Source organism: Genypterus blacodes, unplaced genomic scaffold (genome assembly GCF_046128005.1).
Source record: "Genypterus blacodes isolate CSIRO-AG114 ecotype Tasmania unplaced genomic scaffold, CSIRO-AGI_Gbla_v1 ptg000067l_1, whole genome shotgun sequence".
NCBI lineage: Eukaryota > Metazoa > Chordata > Actinopteri > Ophidiiformes > Ophidiidae > Genypterus > Genypterus blacodes.
The window spans coordinates 4,599,473-4,619,216 of NW_027466879.1; the positions used below are offsets into that span (position 1 = coordinate 4,599,473).

The window sequence follows — 19,744 nt, forward strand, 5'->3', positions numbered from 1 at the left end:
AAGCTGCTTTCATCTACGCCACTGTTCTTCCTCTATCAGATCAAATGGAATAATTGGCTCTTTAATGTTTTTTATGTCCTCCATTCCTCTCCTTAACCCACAAACTAAAGCACTTTTCATGCATATTCAACTCTCAATTATGAAATGCTATAAGCTTACTAGTCAAGTCTGATGTGATTGATATTTGACACAGTTGATGACAGCAAAACTGCAAACATGCATTTTGAGATTGTACAGCTGCAAACACTTGTTTTTCTAGAACCTTAAATGGAATGTTTATCTAAGTCATGAGCATACTGACTTAGATACTTCAATCAGTTCCAGTGTAAGATTCTTCCTCTGTGGATGTTTGATCACTATATTCCATTTATTTACAAAAATCATCGTCAAAAGTCATAGCAGAGTTAACAAATTGCTTTTTTTCATCTAACTTGTTTTATAATAAATGTTGCTTTTACTGAAACGAATCAATAAATCTTTAAGTAATATTTCATTTTCAGACTGCGTGCACCTAGCCAGTAATATAATACCCAAAGATTGTTGTAAATGGAGTGCATTATGCACCAAACGACCACAGGAATCAATAATAAATAGGCCTTATCTTCATAAAATAGGTCGGGTCAGATATTAAAATGAGCTTACACTCTTTTAAGATTCCATTTTCAGAATGATGGAAGCAGCTAAAAAGCAAACCGGCCATTGTTTCTGAACGTACTGATTAATTTATGAAATTAATTTGAAAAATATCCATGCAAACAGTATATTAATGTTTGCTTAGCGCCTCTTTTTCACCATTTGCTGCCAGAGCATATGAAGCAGCAGGAGGGTGTAAAAGAAACCCACCAGACTTCCTTGAGAATTTCTATATTACATAAACCAGATGATCACTTTTTGAATTTCTTCTGGTTTAGATGTTTAGTATGACTCACATGGACGTTTCGCTCACCTGGCACACCTCTGCTTTGCTTATATGACTGTATTCATGTTCATGCGTGTCTGCTTTGATATGTTGAGTGCGAGCAGGTGTGTTGCCTCTGTGGGGCCTCTGGTTTTGCATGGGCTGAGCCACATTTGGATAAATTAGGGGGATGGAGGTCAACCCTGACTCAGAACTACAGTTAACAGCCAAGTATCTATTTCTTTTACGACTTTTGTCATATTAGCAGAAGCATAAAGTCTTATCTGTTTTGCATCTTTTGCTATATCAGTAATCACAGGGCGGATTTCAGTTATAGCGACCCACACCAGCTGGTAGAATGTGTCTACAGACAACAGTCTGAAGAGGGGGGGTGCACATTTACTATTTCAGGAGAGCTGGCAAAGTGCTGCGTTAGTGATTCTCTGTGTTGTAATAAATATCTATGCCAAAAGCAGAATTCATCATTTACTCCTGGGGCTAAACTGCCACAGATATGGATTGTGTTGATAGGAGAACAAACGCTCTGTCTGTCGCACATCTTTACAGAGGGAAAAGTTTCATGTGTGCCGACTTCAGAGGCGCCTGCTCCCACTGAATTGGCTGGTGGGTTGCTGTCATCGCCGTGTTCTTAAAAAGATAAACTGCAGCCACGTAAGGTTGCTGAAGATATTGAAATATGCATTAGAACAAGGCCTAAAATCACCGTGAGTGGTGTTCACATTAATAAAGGAGAATATTTCTTTTTCTTTTCAATGGGGGCCTGAAATAACAGAGTGGAGCTGAGGTCAAGACCTCTTCCAGTAAGACTCTTGTTTCCTAGTGAACAGGATTTCAGATTTTCTTTCTTGCCTACCGTTGATTTCAGACAGCGGAGCGTGGAGCTGTAGTTTATTGTGTGTAATAAAAGCTTAATTTGACAGCATTTCAACTTAAGTCTTTCCACCGTAGGTACTTTTTTTCATTATTACATAATTATGAATTTAGTTTGCAGCTTGTTGTGGCTGAAAGAGGATTTAAACTGGCTGCTCATCCCCTTCACATGTTATTTTAGGTTTCTCTTTAAGCAAGTTTAAGCTGAGGATAACTAAGAGCAGCTGGTGAGCAGACAGTCTAGATTTCCAATATTGTGTTCTGTTTTTAATGACGTGGGATCCGTGACTGAAACACTCGTAATGAAATTTGTTTCATTTGATTTCACTGGAAAGCTGTCGTCGTGCGCTTTCCATGTTGCAGCTTCTTGTAAATCTTCACTGGAGGGGATGTTGGTCAACATCGGAACAGTTTATGGATAATGTTGTCCTTTAATTAGATCAAGATGACTCATTCAATAATGGCTTAATCAGTCCATTAATAAATCAATTACATGCATAGAATTGTATTTTTGGTTACCAGATTATTGTGTGCTACTGTATGCTCATTAAGATGAGCCTTTCAAGGAAGCTTTTAATGGAGGATTTAGTTTAGCCCATCATTTGATTTTTCATGCATCGTAAAATAGACATTTAGGAGAGTGTAAGATCACCTGTTGTTAATTTGAATGTGTGTGTGTCTGTCTGTGGGTGTGAGGGGGAGCAGGGGTGGGTGTTCAAGGATTTAACACTTTGTTGACCAGCTCTCAGACTTTATTAATCCCTGTGAGCTCTTTCAAGCCTTTTACAAACAATTAAGCGCTCAGAATTAAATGCCAGCTTTTAGAAACGGAGCTAACTGAAGAACTATTCCAAGGCTCTAATTGTCCAAATACACGCTGATGTTTTAAACCAGCTGTCCGACTTGTACCATGGAAAAAGGACCTCAGACATGTGACCACACTGGTCATTTGCAGACATAAAAGACAAAGATTGCAGGGCCACAATAACAAGTTAGCTCCATCATTCCCATGGTGTTTTCTGACACAGTGGGTTGTTCAGAATGAAGGTTGCGGCAAGCACATTACTTAACATAATGCAGGATATTACGTCCAGAGGCCACAGCACAAAGTCATGGGTGTGCTTTCCCACACACACACACACACACACACACACACACACACACACACACACACACACACACACAGTAAAATCAACTGTTCAGTCGAGATGATTAGCTGGAAGATATGGATATTATCGCATTTAAAGCATGGCAAACCAAAGAACAAGTAATATAAATACAAATTCATCATGTGATCTGCATTATGGTCTGCAGGAGCCGTGGTAACTGCCACTCATGCTCTGGCAGGGCAGACGAAGCCTTCAGTGTGCTCAAAGGAACCTGAGCTAACCTGAACGTCCTCCATTGGGCTGCTAAGTAAGCACCTCTAATGACACTGTTGTGGTCAACCAACATGAAAGGTGATGAGTATTCATTGATACATATTAATTATGGATATTGTATCATATTTGCTGGAGAGCTTTGAATATGCAATGGAAAGGTCAAGCTGTCACTGCATAAAAAAGCCTCCAACATGTGATTTAGCTGCTTTTCATCCAATCAACACAAAGAGATAGAGAGCAGTGCTGGATTATAAATTACTTGATGAAGCGTGATTAACATGTTTCATGAGACTATTGTGTGGGAATAGAGTCACTGGCTTTATAACGAAGCAGCACATTTACAACAGGCCCCACTGAATTTCCATGAAAATACAAACAGTCTCATCACATAATGGCAGTGACAGTTATATCACATGCAGACACGGTCGGATGAATTCAGCCTGGGTTGTACTTCAGTCCGGAAAGGTCGCTACTCATTTTAAGTCGCTAATCACACATTTATTTGTTAGTTTATTTCGTATGATTCATTTTTGTGTATACATTTTATTTCCTTTCATGAAATTATCTATTTATTTAGTTAGTTACTTTGTCCAGTGAGGGTTTCTTCTCTCTTATTGCAAACTGAAGTTGATTGTAATGGAAACCTGCCATCTTGTGACAGTTTGTTTTTGACAGTTTGTTTTTTGATTTGGGTGACAATGAAAGTTTTTCTCAGGTGATTGAAAGGAGCGTTAAAAAGCTGCAATGAAACTATCGTCATGGGGTTTGTGTATCATTTGGGCGGGGGTCTGAGCGACAAACAGCTTATGAGGAAATGCCTGAATATGACCATAAGTAAGGACGGCAAATGGAGCAAATAAATCATAGGGGGAGATGGTTGCCTTGATCAGAAGACACATTTAATAACACAATGTGTGGTTGGTGAAAGTTTCAGTCCCTCCAACTTTTTACAATTGCGCGATCGCGGAATTCAATGCAACAAAACTGCATTTTTTTGTCATTTTTCACTTTACCAGAAACACATTAGTCATGGAGCAGACTGTCTTGTTGGTAGCTGCTCCTGAAGCACATTCAGCTCATCAAGCCACCACAAGCCACCTACACAAACCGGTTTGTTCAAATCTAAGTAACGTGGAAGTGGTGATTCATATCAAATGTTGATTGCAGCATAAAACACATAAGTGAAGAAACTGTGATGTTGAGTTTCATTTCACTTAATTAAAAAAAGTTGGTAACATAAATATTAATGCAAACAGTGAATGGAACACGTTAAAGGCAAAGGATTAAGCAATAACAGACATTCATGTGTTTGTTTGTCTTTGTGTCTTTATTTTCATATCACATACTGTGAGAGTGAAGTGCAGAGCAGCTGGGTGTAATGGGTGCATGCTCGTCTCTGGCAGCACTCTTAAAGTAACGGGCACACACAGAAGTTTGAGTCTGGGGTGTAGAAGCTGATTATCAGGCGTAACGGAATGACTTAATCCAGTTTTTGTTAATTTTGCCTTTACCAATATACTGAGTTAAATTTGTTCATCTAAACTAACTGATGTAAACGTTGGATGATGTTTAGAATCTTGATGATGACAGTAATGCCTACTGTCACGAGAAGAAAGGTTGTTCTATGCGTGTTGCCTGTGTTTGTTTGTCATACAGATCTATAAAAACTTTGTGAATTTGCTGAACGTCTAAAACTTCTGATTGATGGGGCAAAAGTCAGCAACAACAGTGATTTTGATTGGAACAAAACACAAAAAAAACCTTGAAATCCTCTTGGGACTGAGAAATAGACTTCAGCAAAGTCTATTTGGAAGAAGACTGGGTGCAGTTGTTTGTTGCTTTGTTACACTGGAATTGCATCACCCCTCCTCTGCCGAAATAAGCTGAAATAAAGCAGTAAATGCTGGAAGGTTTACATGAATCACACGCCACAGGTGAGATATCTGCTTTATCTTTTCTTTATTATGTCTCCATTATATAACAATGCCTCACAACATAAAAACTATTAATCCTGCTCATTTGTGGCTGCTGCACCACATCATACCATTAGCCACCGCATACTGTAAGATTATGTCTGAGAGTCTGTGTGGTATTTTGTAGACTTGCGCCAGTATTAGAGTATTAGATGATCTCCTGTGCTGATGGATCAGTGTCCATTTGTTGCAGCGGGGATGAAATCTGTCTCTAAACCTTACCTACATGTCTGAAAGTCATTTGGACTGGATCTCTCGAAGTTGTAAGTTATTAGGAACAGGGGGAAGATATTTAGCAGGCAGTGGACTGTGATGGCATCGAGTTCACTTTGGCCCATTGATTGATCGGCCTGTTATCTACAGGAAGACTTATAGGACCAGCTAATTAGATTTGATCACTTACAACTGCTCCTTAGACACTGGGTAATCAATACGGTCTAATTATTATCTCGTTTCCACGCCCTTTTTCCCTGCTTCCTTTATTATCTTCTCACTTTTTGCTCACCCTTTTCCTTGTCATCTTCTATTTCACACCTTTCCTGCCACCCTTCTGTATTTCTCTGCGTTCCCAACCTATTTTTCACCCTCTTTCGTCCTTTACACACTCTTACCATGTGACTGCTGTTGATCTCTGTGAGCCAAGAGAATAAACCTGAGAAACTTCCCTTGTAGAAGCTGAACCTCACCAATTATAGACAGACTACACATATTACATTAAAGATATCTTCGACCGACTGAGTAAGAGCTCTTGAAAATGTTCACACCTTTTGGCGTAGATAAACACATGCATGTTGATACACACAGTGTGAGCTCTAGGTATTTTCGAAGACAGGAAAGGACGAATGCATGTATCATACCTTGCAGGGTACATAGAGGGAGGTGGGTGTATTCTCCTTCCTGTGAGTAAAAGCCTGCTGTCCAATGATGTGTGAAAGAGAACCTGCAATTGCTTCCCAGTTCGCCACCCATATCAACATATCAAACAGAAGCATGCAAACACACACACACACACACACACAAGCAACACAAAATATGCCCACAGAGAAATGAACAGGGCTCAAAATGCCCCAACACAGCCTAAGAATAGAAAAGCACTCCAACATTCTGGCCCCATTTGTCTCAATCGGCCCAGTGTCTGCAGAGTCAGTCATAGAGCCTCAATGGGAATAGAGGAGAGTGCACTTTCCCACACACTTCCCCAGCCTCCTTCCCAACCAGATACAACATGTAATCCAGTTTCAGCATCATACACTTCGCGCCAATCCGGGCCAAGGCAACATTTGCTGCGTTGACCTAATGGCCTTGCATTGAGTTATTCAGTGGGTTCAGTGTGACTATGAATGTCCGAGGTCAAAGATCTGTATGTTAGAGATCGATGATATATTGTGTGTTTGAAACGGACGTTAAACACACAATATGTTGCACTTCAATTCAGTTCAATTCAGTTCAATTCAGGTCAATTCAGTTCACTTCAGTACTTCAGTTCAACTCCCACAAGAGGGAATTGAAAGGTAATAGGAGGCGATACAATAACATTTGTTTCTCAGGCTTCTTGACACATACAAGCCAATCAATACACACATTCTAAATTACCAAGTCTCTGAGATATTTTGCATGATTGGCCAACAAGTGCCGGTCATATGCATTTGTGTCCCCATCCACTGATACGTGCTAGATCTGCTTAGAATATTCTTTGGCTCCTTAAGTGATACTTAATGATGTCATGTTTAATACGCATAATTGTAAAAGTACAAGAGTTGTTGCCAATAATTATTATAATCCTCCCAAATTATCCGGTTTCTTATTGTGGGGCTTGGACTGGCTAAGTACAAAGCAGTCCGTACCGGCCGCATCGATCCATTAATTGGAAAGTGGCCCATTGTAGTGAAAGGGCCGGGCAGAATGGACAGACAGGAAGAGATGGAGGCTTAAGATCAGCCTGGACTCTAATTGGCAGGAAAGAGGTTGCTATGAAGTGGTGTAATGTGCTTTTTATTGGTTTGTGTGTGCGTGTGTGTGCGTGTATGTGCGTGTGTGTGTGTGTGTGTGTGTGTTTGGAGGTGGGACGTAAGCACATCCATCCTTCATTAAGTGCAAAATGCATTTTTTGATTACAAACAGCTACCAACTTTCAATACTAGCGAGTGAGTTAGATGAGCACGGATAAGCAAGAGGCACAGCAGGCCGCCGCCATTTCATCTCTAATAAATTACAGCAAAATGTGACAAAAACTCAAAGATAAAAATGCACAGGCTGCTTACTTTATCTTGCTTTGATGTATTTGCTTCTGTAGTCAGAGTGGAGTGTACAGCATTTAGTTTTGGACAGAAGGATGTGATGCAGTCTCCATCATGCACATTCAGAAGTAATAGAGCAGTAAATCCGCCTTTTACAATAATGGAAAACAGTCTTTTTCAGAAGTTTATTTTTGCTATTTACGATCAAATGCGTAGTTGAACAAGCTGAGTTGATTGAAAAGTGCATCCAAGTTTGAGTCCCTGGACGAAGCATTACAGAAGGTTCACTACAATAGAAAAGACATCTGAAAACTCACTCTTATCATTTCAGTGCCAAATGGTTTCAAACATTTATCCTCTTATTCTGCGGTCAGATTCTAGCCCACTGATGTATCCTGTGGGTGTTTTCATGCAGTCCTTGGTGAAGGCTTAGGCAGAATAATATGTTCAGGTAGTGAAAACATTGTTGGCAAAAGCAGCGAAGGTCACAGCACCGAGTTGGCCTGTTTGACCTTCACACACCCTTTTCATACTGAGCCACCGCAGAGCAGGGATGACATTGAAATACTCTATCGACTGTGAGTCAAGCTGTGAATATGAAAAACCTTTGCGAACGGAGACATTACTCACCAAATGTGACATTTTATAGGCATCAATTCTCTGCATAGACGTTTGCAGTACATTTCGGCACATGATTTGTGTTAGAATGTGTGAAGAACTCCTCTGCAACAACAGTACGAAAGCTTTGAAATCTTTGTTTCCATCACCCCTGCCATTATCAGCCTCTGACTGCGAGGGCAAGCCACCCAAGTGGGAGTTAGATTAATTAACAAAATGTTAAGTTGCAAGTTGTTGTCTTCGTGTGTGGCACAGATCTCCCATATGTTCCACTGTTTTGTCTTTGCCTTTGTTGCTCTTTCTCGCTCGCTCGCGGTAAGAGTGACTGGAGTTTGTGTAAATGGCAGAAAGCAGCCGGGGATCCTTGTGACCTTTTCATCATCTCGAATTACATGATTAAAAGCCCCCATATACTTTAATGTCATGGATAAGAGGCAGACAGACAGACAGGCAGACAGACAACAGTCATAAAGAGAGAGAGAGAGAGAGAAAGACAGAGAACGAGAGACGAGTACTTTCCTGGACCAGTGTGATTGATCCGGACTGTAAATACAGTGCTGAGGAATGATGAATGTTTGTTTGCTTTACTCCACCATGGCTTTTATACCAATATTCTGCTCTACTGTATATTGAATCTTTCCCATACTGTTTCCTTGTGTTACCGTGTTTACTGCTTGTGTGCACATGCATGCGTGTCGATATTGATCCACGTGAAATGAAGCCCTGTGTGTATGATCAGTGAACCCTGTCTGAAATCAAACCACACGGTGCGACACACACACACAAGCTCCCCAGGTCACCACAAATGCGTTTCTCTCTGGGTGAAACGGAAGCTGATTCATTTAAACTGATCAAGTTGTCATTTTATTTCAACGCGCATTCTTAGTGTAACCGCCGTAATTTGCTCATTGCAAAGTTCCTGATCACAGATATTGTCTCTAATTGGACACTTATACAGTACTACAGACCTCTTTCTGTCCTGATTTGTGTGTTTATCATATGAAGACCAGATTTACATTTCAGCTGCTGAACTTGAACGTATTTACTGCTGAATGTCTAATTAGTCACTTTATGTGGTTAATGAAAAGCCGGAACCTAAACTACACCCGTGTTGCTTCATTTGAACCTCTTTTGCTCTCTGCTTCTTATTTCCCTTACAAAATGAATCATCTGTCACTAGACGTTTCACTGCAGGAAACATTTCTGGCGATCACAAAACATACATATTTTTCTCTCTCCTCCACAGACGGACAATTTCCCCACTGAGTCTAATTACATGGGTAGCAGACAACAGTTTGTTCAAAGGTAAGAGTTGGGTTCTGTAATGATCGCTGTGTTCTTTTGTAAACTAGAGGCAAAGCAGGGAAAGGAAGGGTTTGCACATTTAAAGAGATTTAACTTTCCTGTTTCATCTCTCAAGTCATGTTTATTTGATCCTGGTTCCTAATATGGTAACTACTTTGTTGTGTTCAAGCATACAGGGATAGCCATGAAGGTTTGTTGTCGCTGGCTTCCGTGCACTAAGGTTTGTTTTTGTTCACTCGTCTAGTAGTTCTACATTCAAAGACCCGGAGCGAGCGAGCCTCAGAGACAGTGGTCACGGTGACAGCGACCAAGCAGACAGTGACCAGGACACCAACAAAGGCTCATGCTGTGATATGTCTGCCAAGGAAGCACTCAAGTTGAAGGCTACTGGTGTCAAACCGCCGCCTTTGGAACAAGGTGAGTCCTCACTGGCAAATCTGACTGAAGGAAAATGAAACGAGCCAGACAAAACGACAGGGAACATGTCCTCTGTGCTGCAGCTACTTAGATCAACAGTGTAGCACTTGAGTTGCCGGAATATTCACGATCTGAGTTTATATTTCGCTATTGTATCCCAGCGTACTTTGTTCCCTTCACTTTCCCCATTTAATGTCTGTAGGATGTGTGTGTGTGCGTGCGTGTGTGCGTGCGTGCGTGTGTGTGTGTATATGAGCAAGTGTGCATTCTATACACGTCTTCGGTTTATCAAAGCAGACAAGCCCATTATGTTTTTATAAGCCCAACTACTTCAGCCTCTCCATTTAGTCCCCCTTCCCCGAGCTCCCGTCTCTGAAACTTTGATAATGGAACATGGAAAATGACTTAGCGAGCGTCAGGCGATGCTGCTTCGTAGTGTGGTGATTAAATATGAATAATTATTCTAAGCGCTGTGGGTCGGGCAGATTACACATGACATGTGTAGAACAATAACTCCCCAGATATGAGCTCCAGATGCAGTCTTCCTCATCCCAGCCACTTCCAATGATTAGTGAAGGTTCACGGGAGGTAAGGGAGCCTCGATGAAGAAGTAATGGGACAGGAGATCAGGTGTGTTTCCCACTGTATAGCTTAAAGCAGCCGTGTGCCTCGGCATGGGCCATTACCTACATGGCCAAAAAATAAAATAACAAAGCCTCCCCCACAGAAACGCAGATTCACTAAAGTCTCAACATCATACATCTCAGTGACTGGATCCAGAACCACACTGCTGTACACTGAACATGGATTCTCTGTAATGGAGCTATTAATCCAAGGAACAGAAGGGCTGTTTTACTCCTTGTGGAAGGACGATGACAATATGTGCAACACTCTCTGTTGCAATATGCATGTCTGATTATGATAATGTTTTTTTTCCTCTTTTCATTGGGTTTGAGAGTAAAAAAAAGCCACACACATTGGCAAGAGAAATTGGCCTATTAAAAAGCTCCATATGTTTGTCATTTTGAAAATGTTCCTATTTAATTGTCCGTGAGGGACTGGAAGAGTCATTTATACACACAGCTCAACATGCCAACCCGAGTCAGCGCAGGGTAAAGTGTGCTGGGCTAAAGTCTCCCAGACAGCGCCAGCCTCAACCTGTCTGTCCACCTCTTTGTCTGTAAATATGGCCTACATGTTTTCAAGCAGGAGATAATCACACCTGTGTTTAGGATCTTGGACACACACACACATTCACACACACACCGTCAGCCCACCGGTGCAGGATGCTGAGTGGAGGGCTGGAACCTGCCCTGGCCTGTTTCCCTCTCTTACCGCCCTCACATATATTCCACAGCCTCCCACTTTGTGTTCTCCCTTGCTCCGTGACTTCAGTTCTGCTTCTTCACCTCTTCTTGTTTGGGGAAATCGATTAATGTGAGATTAGACAGCTAACTGGCTGCAGCTGGCCGTGTTTAGCCAATAACATGAGGGTTTATGCAGTGGACTAGGGCAGGGGCTGGAGGCCAAGACATGGAGCAAGAAGCAGCCATGAGGAGCGAGGGGTGCTGAACATCATGCTGGCAGTGTTCCAGCGCATCTTTATTAAGCGGGCAAAGACGCCAGTCGGGTGCTTGAAAGCATCACATGTACCTCTGGCGAGTTGTGAGAGATGTTTTCCTCAGCGCTTCCTCACCATCTTGAGAAAAGCCTGCTTGTATGTTTTGTGTTCTGTCGTTTCAGATGAGTCGATTGAGCTTTATCCCTGATGCACGGGCTGAGAGGCCTACTGTATGTAAAAGTGTCTGAACGGCACTAACTGTGTTATGAAATGATGCGCTTGGTAATGTGCTCCTCAACGTTCGAGTAGCTTTGTGTTTGAGGATGAATGTGGTTTGAAGAAACACCATTAAGGACCCCTCATGTGCAAACGCAAAGCCTGGAAGAGTCCTGTTATCATATTATGAAAGGAAATGAGAGCTCGTCATTGGTCACGATCCCGGGGGCCATTTAGCTACAGGCTTGTTTTCGTCACATCTCTGGGCGTTGCATCCACTTCACAAGCCTCTTCTCCTCCTCCTTCTCCTCCCCCTCGCTTTCTCTCCTCCTCCATTCCATCTGAAGTCTGTTTTGTTTCTTTCTTTTCTTTTTTTAAACCAAGCACACTCCTGCCAATTCCCACCTGCAGCTTTCCCTCTCTGCTCACCTGTTGCTGAACATAGGCTCAAAATATATCAGTCAACACCTATACACTCCTGTGAGCCTGTTTCTCTCTTTGTCTCTGATGTGTTAATCATGCTCAGCCTACACTACAGTATCTAATCCCAGGTTGGAAACACAGAGAAATCCCTGTTTCCGTGTATGTAATTCATCTTCTCTGATGTTCCACTCTCGTCCCTTCTGGACAACATAGTCCGGACTTCTCTGCACCAGGGACCATTTTAAAATTGATTAATTAGGCATACAAAATCGGTAGCTATGTATTAATTAAGCTCAAGTATATCCAATGCATTTTTTTAATGCCAGTTTTAATCAGTGATTAATTGATGCTCCAGTGCGCCTGCAGCAGACGTTGATATGGGTTTGTCTGGCTCCGGCGGAGTGACTGGCAGCGCGGCACTCGCCTCTGTGGAGATGACTGCCACGGCCGCTATCACCAGCAGACAGGCGGCAGCAGTGTAGGGAGATGCTACCCACTGATAGTGTTGTCGGGGGAAATGGAGAGCGAGAGATGATAGAGGAGGAGGAGGAGAAGGAGGAAGGGGGAGGGAGGAATGCTGTTTGACTGTACCACTTGACCTGTCCTAATTAGCAGTGATTGTAGTGCGATAATCAAACTGCTTCACACCTTGCTTCAAGCGGAGGCATAGAGGGAGGCGGAGGATTCAACCTATTGACTCCCCCTCTTTTTTTTTTGGGAGATGGATGGTAAGACACACACACACACTCCCAATCATCCCTCATATCGTGAATCGCTTGAATAAGGGAAATGTCATGCCTCTTTAATTGCTCACACACACTCTCAGTGCATGCACATATGCCCGGACAATCATGGCAACACATGCAGAGGCACTCTCTGGATAAAGGCAGATAATGATTTTGGAATCATAAGTAATTGCAACACAATAAAGGCAGTCTATGTCTCATCTTTTGTTTTCTGCTGTGTGCAATCTGCAACAGATTTCACTCACTATATTACATTATTGATCCCATATTTTTCCTCTTCAGTGTAACTTGGCAATGTAAGCCCTTAGACATACTTGATTATTGACATTTCACATCAGGAACACATCATGTATGTATGGTTGTTTTCTTGTATGGAAGGCGTGTTGACATCAATCAAAGGTTCGCTTAGTTCCCGGTAGTTCCATTTGAACATGCCTTAGGCAACAAGGAGGGATTTACAAACCCATCTACTGTGAGTGGCGTGTGGTTTATGAATCCTTCCACCATTATATCGTCACATTTACCATTATGAATGCAATATATAAATATATATATTATATATATATATATTCAAAATATGAATAACCTCACATTTTACTGGAATTTCATGCGGTGTGACTGACACAGTTTAAGAATATAAATCAAACCTTATCTTCCCATAACCTGTGGATTTTCTCGGCCTAACTTTCCACCTACCTTTTAAGCTCCACACACACACACCACCTCACCCCCCCTAGTGAATTTTAACGTTAGTACTCTAGTTTTCCAAAGTTCCCATAAACGTACTGTTTCATTTTTTCCCCCTTTTATCTGCAGCAATTAATTTAAAATCACAAGTCAACCTTTAATCGAAAAAAATGCAATCCCAAGATTAATTGACTGGTCAGAAGTCAGATCAGATGCCCTTTTCACTCTTGTAGCCATGGCAACCCCTATCGCGCTCACTCTGGCCTTCAATAAACCTTTATCTGAATGTAGGAAAAGGCCATTCTATTCAGCGTCATTCATATTTCATAGACAGATATATGCAGACTCATTCTTTATGTGCAGGGGAGATATGTGCTGCTTTTGTAATTTCCTTGCAACAGAATTTCCTCTGCTTCAAATGGGGCGCAATCATTTCATTAATTTTCAGTTGGTTTGTCACACAGTGAGAAATTCCACACTTAGTCCAGCTCACTTAATAACAAATAAATGTATCGCCCCCCACAGTACGTTTGCTTTTAGGGATACCTTTAATATTGTAAAGGCATATTATTGTAATTTGTAATATGTTTATGGATGATCAGTTATAATCACACTCACCAAGCGTCCAAAAGGAGTTAAGATGCATAACACACACACACACACACACCTTGATATTTATGGCCCTGTGTGTTTATCTGTTATATAAATATATATGTACAAAGCTACAACAAAATCTGATGCAAACTCGTTTGTCTGTTTTAGCCTAGACCCTTTGAGCAAACTTTAAAAAAGCAACCCCCCTCCCCTAAATCTAACTACTTCATTTGGATCAGTGCAAAATTCATTGCTGTCGTTTACTCCACATCCGCATATTTGTCTTCTGGCCCTCTACTCCACACCTGATTATCCCCGTCAGGTGTATTCACTTATGGTGGCTAAACACACCTGATTCAGTTAATCAGGCGTAAGGCAGAGCAGAGAGAGGTGGAAAATGTGCAGCACTGTGGTCCACAGTGATCAGGATTGCAGATTTGGAGCCGCTGATCTACCCTGGTTTCTAAATTCCTGGAAGCCTGGCCTGTCTGACTCGGGAAGCCCTCCACTCTTTAACACAACATGCAATTTCAAACACTTTTTCACGTACCGGTTCTTTGGTTAAAGTCAAAGCACTTTACTGAGCCACACACCTCCAACTGAGGCGATGACAAACATTTCAGAGGTACTAATTAACAAATTTACCTCACAAATTGGTCATTTCAGTTTCCTAACTCCTTTCCGTATGTTTTAACGGACTTGTGTTGGAAAATTTGCAACTGAGCCGTTATGGTGGCATCACATGCAGCACTGGGACTCCTCACTGATTCACACTCACCATCCTTATTTCAGTACAGCAGGAATTCAATTTTACAAAGAAAAATGCTCTTCCTTCATTGTTTCTGAATACCTGACTAGAGCAAATGATTGTAGTCAACATGTGTGGAGCCTTTGCTGTGTTGTCTTCTCCCACATGCAGAGGGCGTTGTTAATGTGTAATTCCTCACGCGATGTTGAAGTAATTGTTTGGCAGGTTAATGGACAAACATCTGCTGAGAGAGAACCTTCAGTTTAGCACTTTTTAATTAGTCATTTTACCAACATTACTGTGAACAGGTAGCATATGGGAGAGTCATAGTTTCATGTGATGCTTTCACATCTGTCTGCTTAAACATGATTAATTGAGGCCATCAGAGTGTGTTTACACCCGTTGCTTCGGTGCAGACATGTATGTGTGTCACTCCAGTAAACCCTCACATCAAGCAGCATGAACACGGCTCCTCTGTGCCACCAAAAACGATCCATTCTTCTTGTCAACATCGGCCTTTTTTTTTGCTAATCAGTTATTAAACATTTTTATTTTGTGTTTTTGGATCCACAAAAGTCCAATCTAAACATCTACAGCATGGCTTTAAAATGTAGATTAGGAGAAAAAGCAACATCTGAAAATTGTTGCCAGATGCTCGTGTTGATTCCTGCTGTTGTGTGTGTGTGTGTGTTTGTGTGTGTGTATGTGTGTTTGTGTGAAGATTTGTCTCTGAGCCTTTCATCTCTGCCTGCTCCTCATCTTCTCATGCTCTGTCCCAGGCTGGGCTGATTCATGGCAGCACCACCAGCTACTTTCCTGGTGGGGAAAATAACCAGCAGCAATCTGGACTTCTCCAGGAGGCATCAGTCAGAGTCACATGGGGTTTCAGTGCATCCGTGCATGTGTGTACGTGTGTTTGTGTGCCTGTGTGCGCATACGTGTGCCAGATCTGTTCACCCCATTCTTAGAGGATATAGCGGTATCACACAGCAGTGAGGCGATTTGCAGCTAAGCTAGTGGAATCCTGAGGAAAGCCTAAAATCTTGTGGGGCGAAGGGAGGGGAAATATCACAGTCTCAGGATTTATGCTCTCTCATTACGGGAGATTTAAAAGGATTAGTCTATTTACTTGAATACATCAACTTTTATTAAATTCCGTTGTTATGATTGGGCGTCATGAAAGGTTAGTGTCTGTTCTGGTGTCCTTGCCCTTGTGTGCGATATCGGGCTCGGCAGACTCTGGGGTGTAATTTGCACCTCTAAACCTCAGTCTGCCAGCGTGGCGGCTCACCCCCTGATCCTCATTCAGCCAGCCAAGCCTCTCTCAAGCACTGTGGCACCAGACTTGTATAGGATTGATGAATATCTCGGACTCTTAGCACTCGGGCCATAAATCTCTGACATTATCCATTTACGCTGGTAGCTGCAGTGAATAATTATGGCATGTTTATGGAGCGGCAACTGAAAACATGTCTCATTTCACCCTAAGCATGATTATTATCTCTCATGGTGGCATGATTGAACTTCTCCCATTGAGAGTGTCAAGGCCAAATTATAATTCCACAGCAAGGCAGACACGGATAGCAGCGGAGCCAGACACAGTTTATAACGTACATTTGGATGCGTGCAGCCCCTCGCCAGCGATACGCAGGCGAGTGGGAGCTTTTTGTTTATTTGAGGGCCGGCCAATCACAGAGCGATCAGCCTTTATATGCACTTGGAAACTTTATTAATTAAACTGCAATTAAAGGCAGAAAATCAGCTTTTTCAAACATCACATCTACACCTTGTTGTGACTTAAACTGGCACAGATTGATGTTTACTCCAAGTAGCAGCACTGCTCCTGCCACTGCTATCCGTGTAGATGATGTAATTGTAAAACGATTTATAAATAGAATTCGTAATTGGAGTAAGCCGCCTCCCTCTGTGTTTCATCTATGGATGAACTCGGATGCTCCTGTTGATTCTGTGATTGCGTTTCATGTGAACCTACTGCCACGCATTCAGACAAACTCACTCACTCTTCCGGCCAATTTACACTCTTAATTCACTTAACTTTCATGTGTTGTAAGTGTGGGAGGAAACCAGAGCAGCCAGAAGAAGCAGAATGTGTCAAGGGGGTTTAATGAAGCCAAGCAGCAGCTGAGTGCGGCGCCTGCCCTTTATTGTGATCTAGGCCTTCACTAATCTGTCTTGCAGATACTCCTCATGTCCACCTCTGCGTGCACATATTTCCCACCCCTCCCACGGCATCGCACTGATGCCGACACACAATGAGGAAATGGCTGAATTTACTCCGCACACACCCCAGAGGAGAGACAAAATATAATTTGGCCTTGAATGAGTTTTCCCTTGAACCATCCCAGCCCAACCCTCTTTGACACAGACAGACACACACACACACACACACACACGGAGCTCTCTGTAGAACATTACAGTGATTAATCCTTGTGTGCGTGCCCACTCATATTAGGCTCTGAAAAAAAACACACAAATCCATTAAAGGCTGTGAACTGTTACTGAAGGCCTATTCAAAAAAGTGTGAGGATTAGTTCAGAGTCATGGAGATTTAAAGTTAATCACTCTTTCAGCCATATTGTTGAACGTTCTATTCAGTGTCAGGCCCGGTAAAACCTCGCCGATGTTTCTCTTTTCTTTTGTCAGTCCTACTTTGTGCGGTTCCGGCACCGATACGGATGAATTCTTATTTTACACGCACAGTAAGAACTGCAATTACAACGCCGCAGGAAAATTTTTTCATTCGCGGAAGTCTGAGATGTGTTTGATTTAATGGAGCCATTGTGCGGTAGCAGAGTGAGACTGGCCAGTCGGTTTCAATAGTTTGCATATTCTGGTGTTTACACTTGATACATGCACACAGACTTGCATGGTGTAAACACACTGCTAACCTGCTTATGCTGTCACGCTTGCCTGACTTAACTGCTGGAAAGACTCTGCCAAACTGGTTCTTCATGCAGGCACGTTAAATACCTCTCCTCGAATCAGCAGAGGGGAGGATCCACGACTTTATCTGCTGGATCATCACATCAGATATGTTTCTGCTGGTACTTTTTTTTCATTTTGTAATCACATGAACAACAACCTTGTAGATGTAGCGTCTGTGCTATTAACGAAATTAATTAATGTCGAGCGTCTGTCCCTCTAGGCAGTGGCAGCGGCAACCTCTCACTGAGAAGCTTTGTGATTACAGCATGAACAATTAGGATGTTATCATGACTTATGATGCTGAGATGGTTAAAGATGAAGGCTCTGGGTCTCGATACTGAGTGTCAAGATGTTGCAGCCATTTGCAGCTTGCGGGTGGCACTAATTGAGTTTGTGACAGCAACAAACAGGCGGGGGAAAAATGACACAAAACAAGTCATCAAGTAATTTAGACTGGGATCAAATCTGCAAAAAACTAATGCTTATTAAATCCATCCATGTTTATTTCATTACACTGCATTTCGGCCTCAGTCGTATAGAGAAAATTGTCCAATTCACTGTTCAATTTGAGATCAGGCTCGTTGACAATCGGGGAATATCTGCGAATAGCTAACAAGCTTTGGAACGAGCAGCTGTGCCTTCATTTCTGCATTAAGAATAAGATCTGAAGGATTCCCATGCTGTGAAACGGGTATTTATTTCCATTATTGTAAAGGTTAAATGGAGGAGCATTTACAATAGACGGTAGTTAGTCATGGCAGCACCTCTGTGTGTGTGAGCGTGTGCGTCTGTGTGTGTGTGTGTGTGATAGAACAGCAGAGGAGTTGTTCCGGTATCTGCTCTCAGTGGGTGAAACATGTTGTCCAGCACAGTGGTAGGGAGGAAACTACAGAGCAGATTATAATGATACAGAACATCGTCACTTCCTGGGCCGGAGCCACTGCACCGCCATCTGTCCTCTGTCCATGGACAGCCAGACATTTGGACGCGCATCCGTGTGTGTGTGTGTGTGTGTGTGTGTGTGTTTGAGTGTGTGTTTGATATGTGACTGTAAACGTTAATGGCACTTTTTGTTAACATGTGTTCTGATCGTGTTTTATTTCCTCCCACTGGATTCCCATAATGATCCATCTCGTATTTCTGATTTGCATTCTGTAAAAACTGTTTTTTTTTTCCTCATTACAAATCTCCTTTAATCACGAACGGATTAGTCACTTAATCAGTTAATTGATCATCAGAAAATTAATCATTTCTCATTTTGATAATTGTTGGAAGTTGAGGGAAAAAGCCAAACCTGACGCTGATTTTTTATTTTTTTTTACCCCACTTCTTGTTATTGCAAACTGATAATTGGCACATTTAAGAGCTCACTTGGTCAGGGAGCGATGAGGGCGGAGAAGAGGTTGCCCTCAGTCCACCTCTACCTTTGTCTAAAGCCAAACACAGCCAGCGTTGAGGTTTTACTACACAACAGTTGAGTATCGACAGCGCGACACTTTGATTTGATACCTTCCTCACAGGTAAATTAGAGGGAATTGCTCAGCTCCCTTTGTGTGCAAATAAAATGCCTCAAAAGTGAATTCAGCTTTAGTTGCACTTCATCAGTCAGAGGGAAGTCTTCATCCCTTTTGTCCCGGCTGTTTCCTTGGCTGATGTGAATGAATATTTGTGGTGCCCTGGGGCTTTGTTTCCCAAGTGTTACTGTGCGTCAGGAACCAGAGAGATAAATGGACCCTGGTCCGTCCGAGGCATCAAGGCTTCTTCTTTGTTCCAGCCATAACTAGTGATGTCCTCTCTGCTGTGGCCTGCGGTGCTTTAGATAATGGATATAAGATTGGAGCACTTGAGGAAAAGGAAATAAGACAACAAATGGAAGGGGACATGGATGATACGAGGAGGAGAGTGGATGGATTGGCAGGATAAGAACAAGTCAGAGAAGAGTGAAAACAGATACTGTGTATGAGGAGTGAATAGAGAGGTGGGGAGACAAACACAAAGGCTGCGGCGGAGGAAAGAATGAATATGTCAGGGAAAAGGGATCAAAAGAAGTGATGGAGAGCTTAGGGATAGATGGATGGATCGGTGGAGGGCAGGGACAGCAG

The 19,744-nt window shown here is 42.3% G+C and overlaps 1 protein-coding gene across 6 annotated transcripts in view; it reads left to right on the forward strand.

Annotated features, from left to right (window-relative positions):
• The window catches only part of pcdh17 (protocadherin 17), a 51,224-nt gene that overhangs the window by 12,683 nt on the left and 18,797 nt on the right, over positions 1-19,744 (forward strand). For 4 of the 6 annotated variants that reach the window (XM_076155767.1, XM_076155772.1, XM_076155769.1 and 1 more), the window contains exons 3-4: positions 9,246-9,304; positions 9,549-9,721. In XM_076155767.1, the coding sequence (XP_076011882.1) occupies positions 9,246-9,304; positions 9,549-9,721 (232 nt within the window). The remainder of the gene's footprint in view (positions 1-9,245; positions 9,305-9,548; positions 9,722-19,744) is intronic. The other 2 variants (XM_076155771.1, XM_076155773.1) reach the window with 1 other exon arrangement.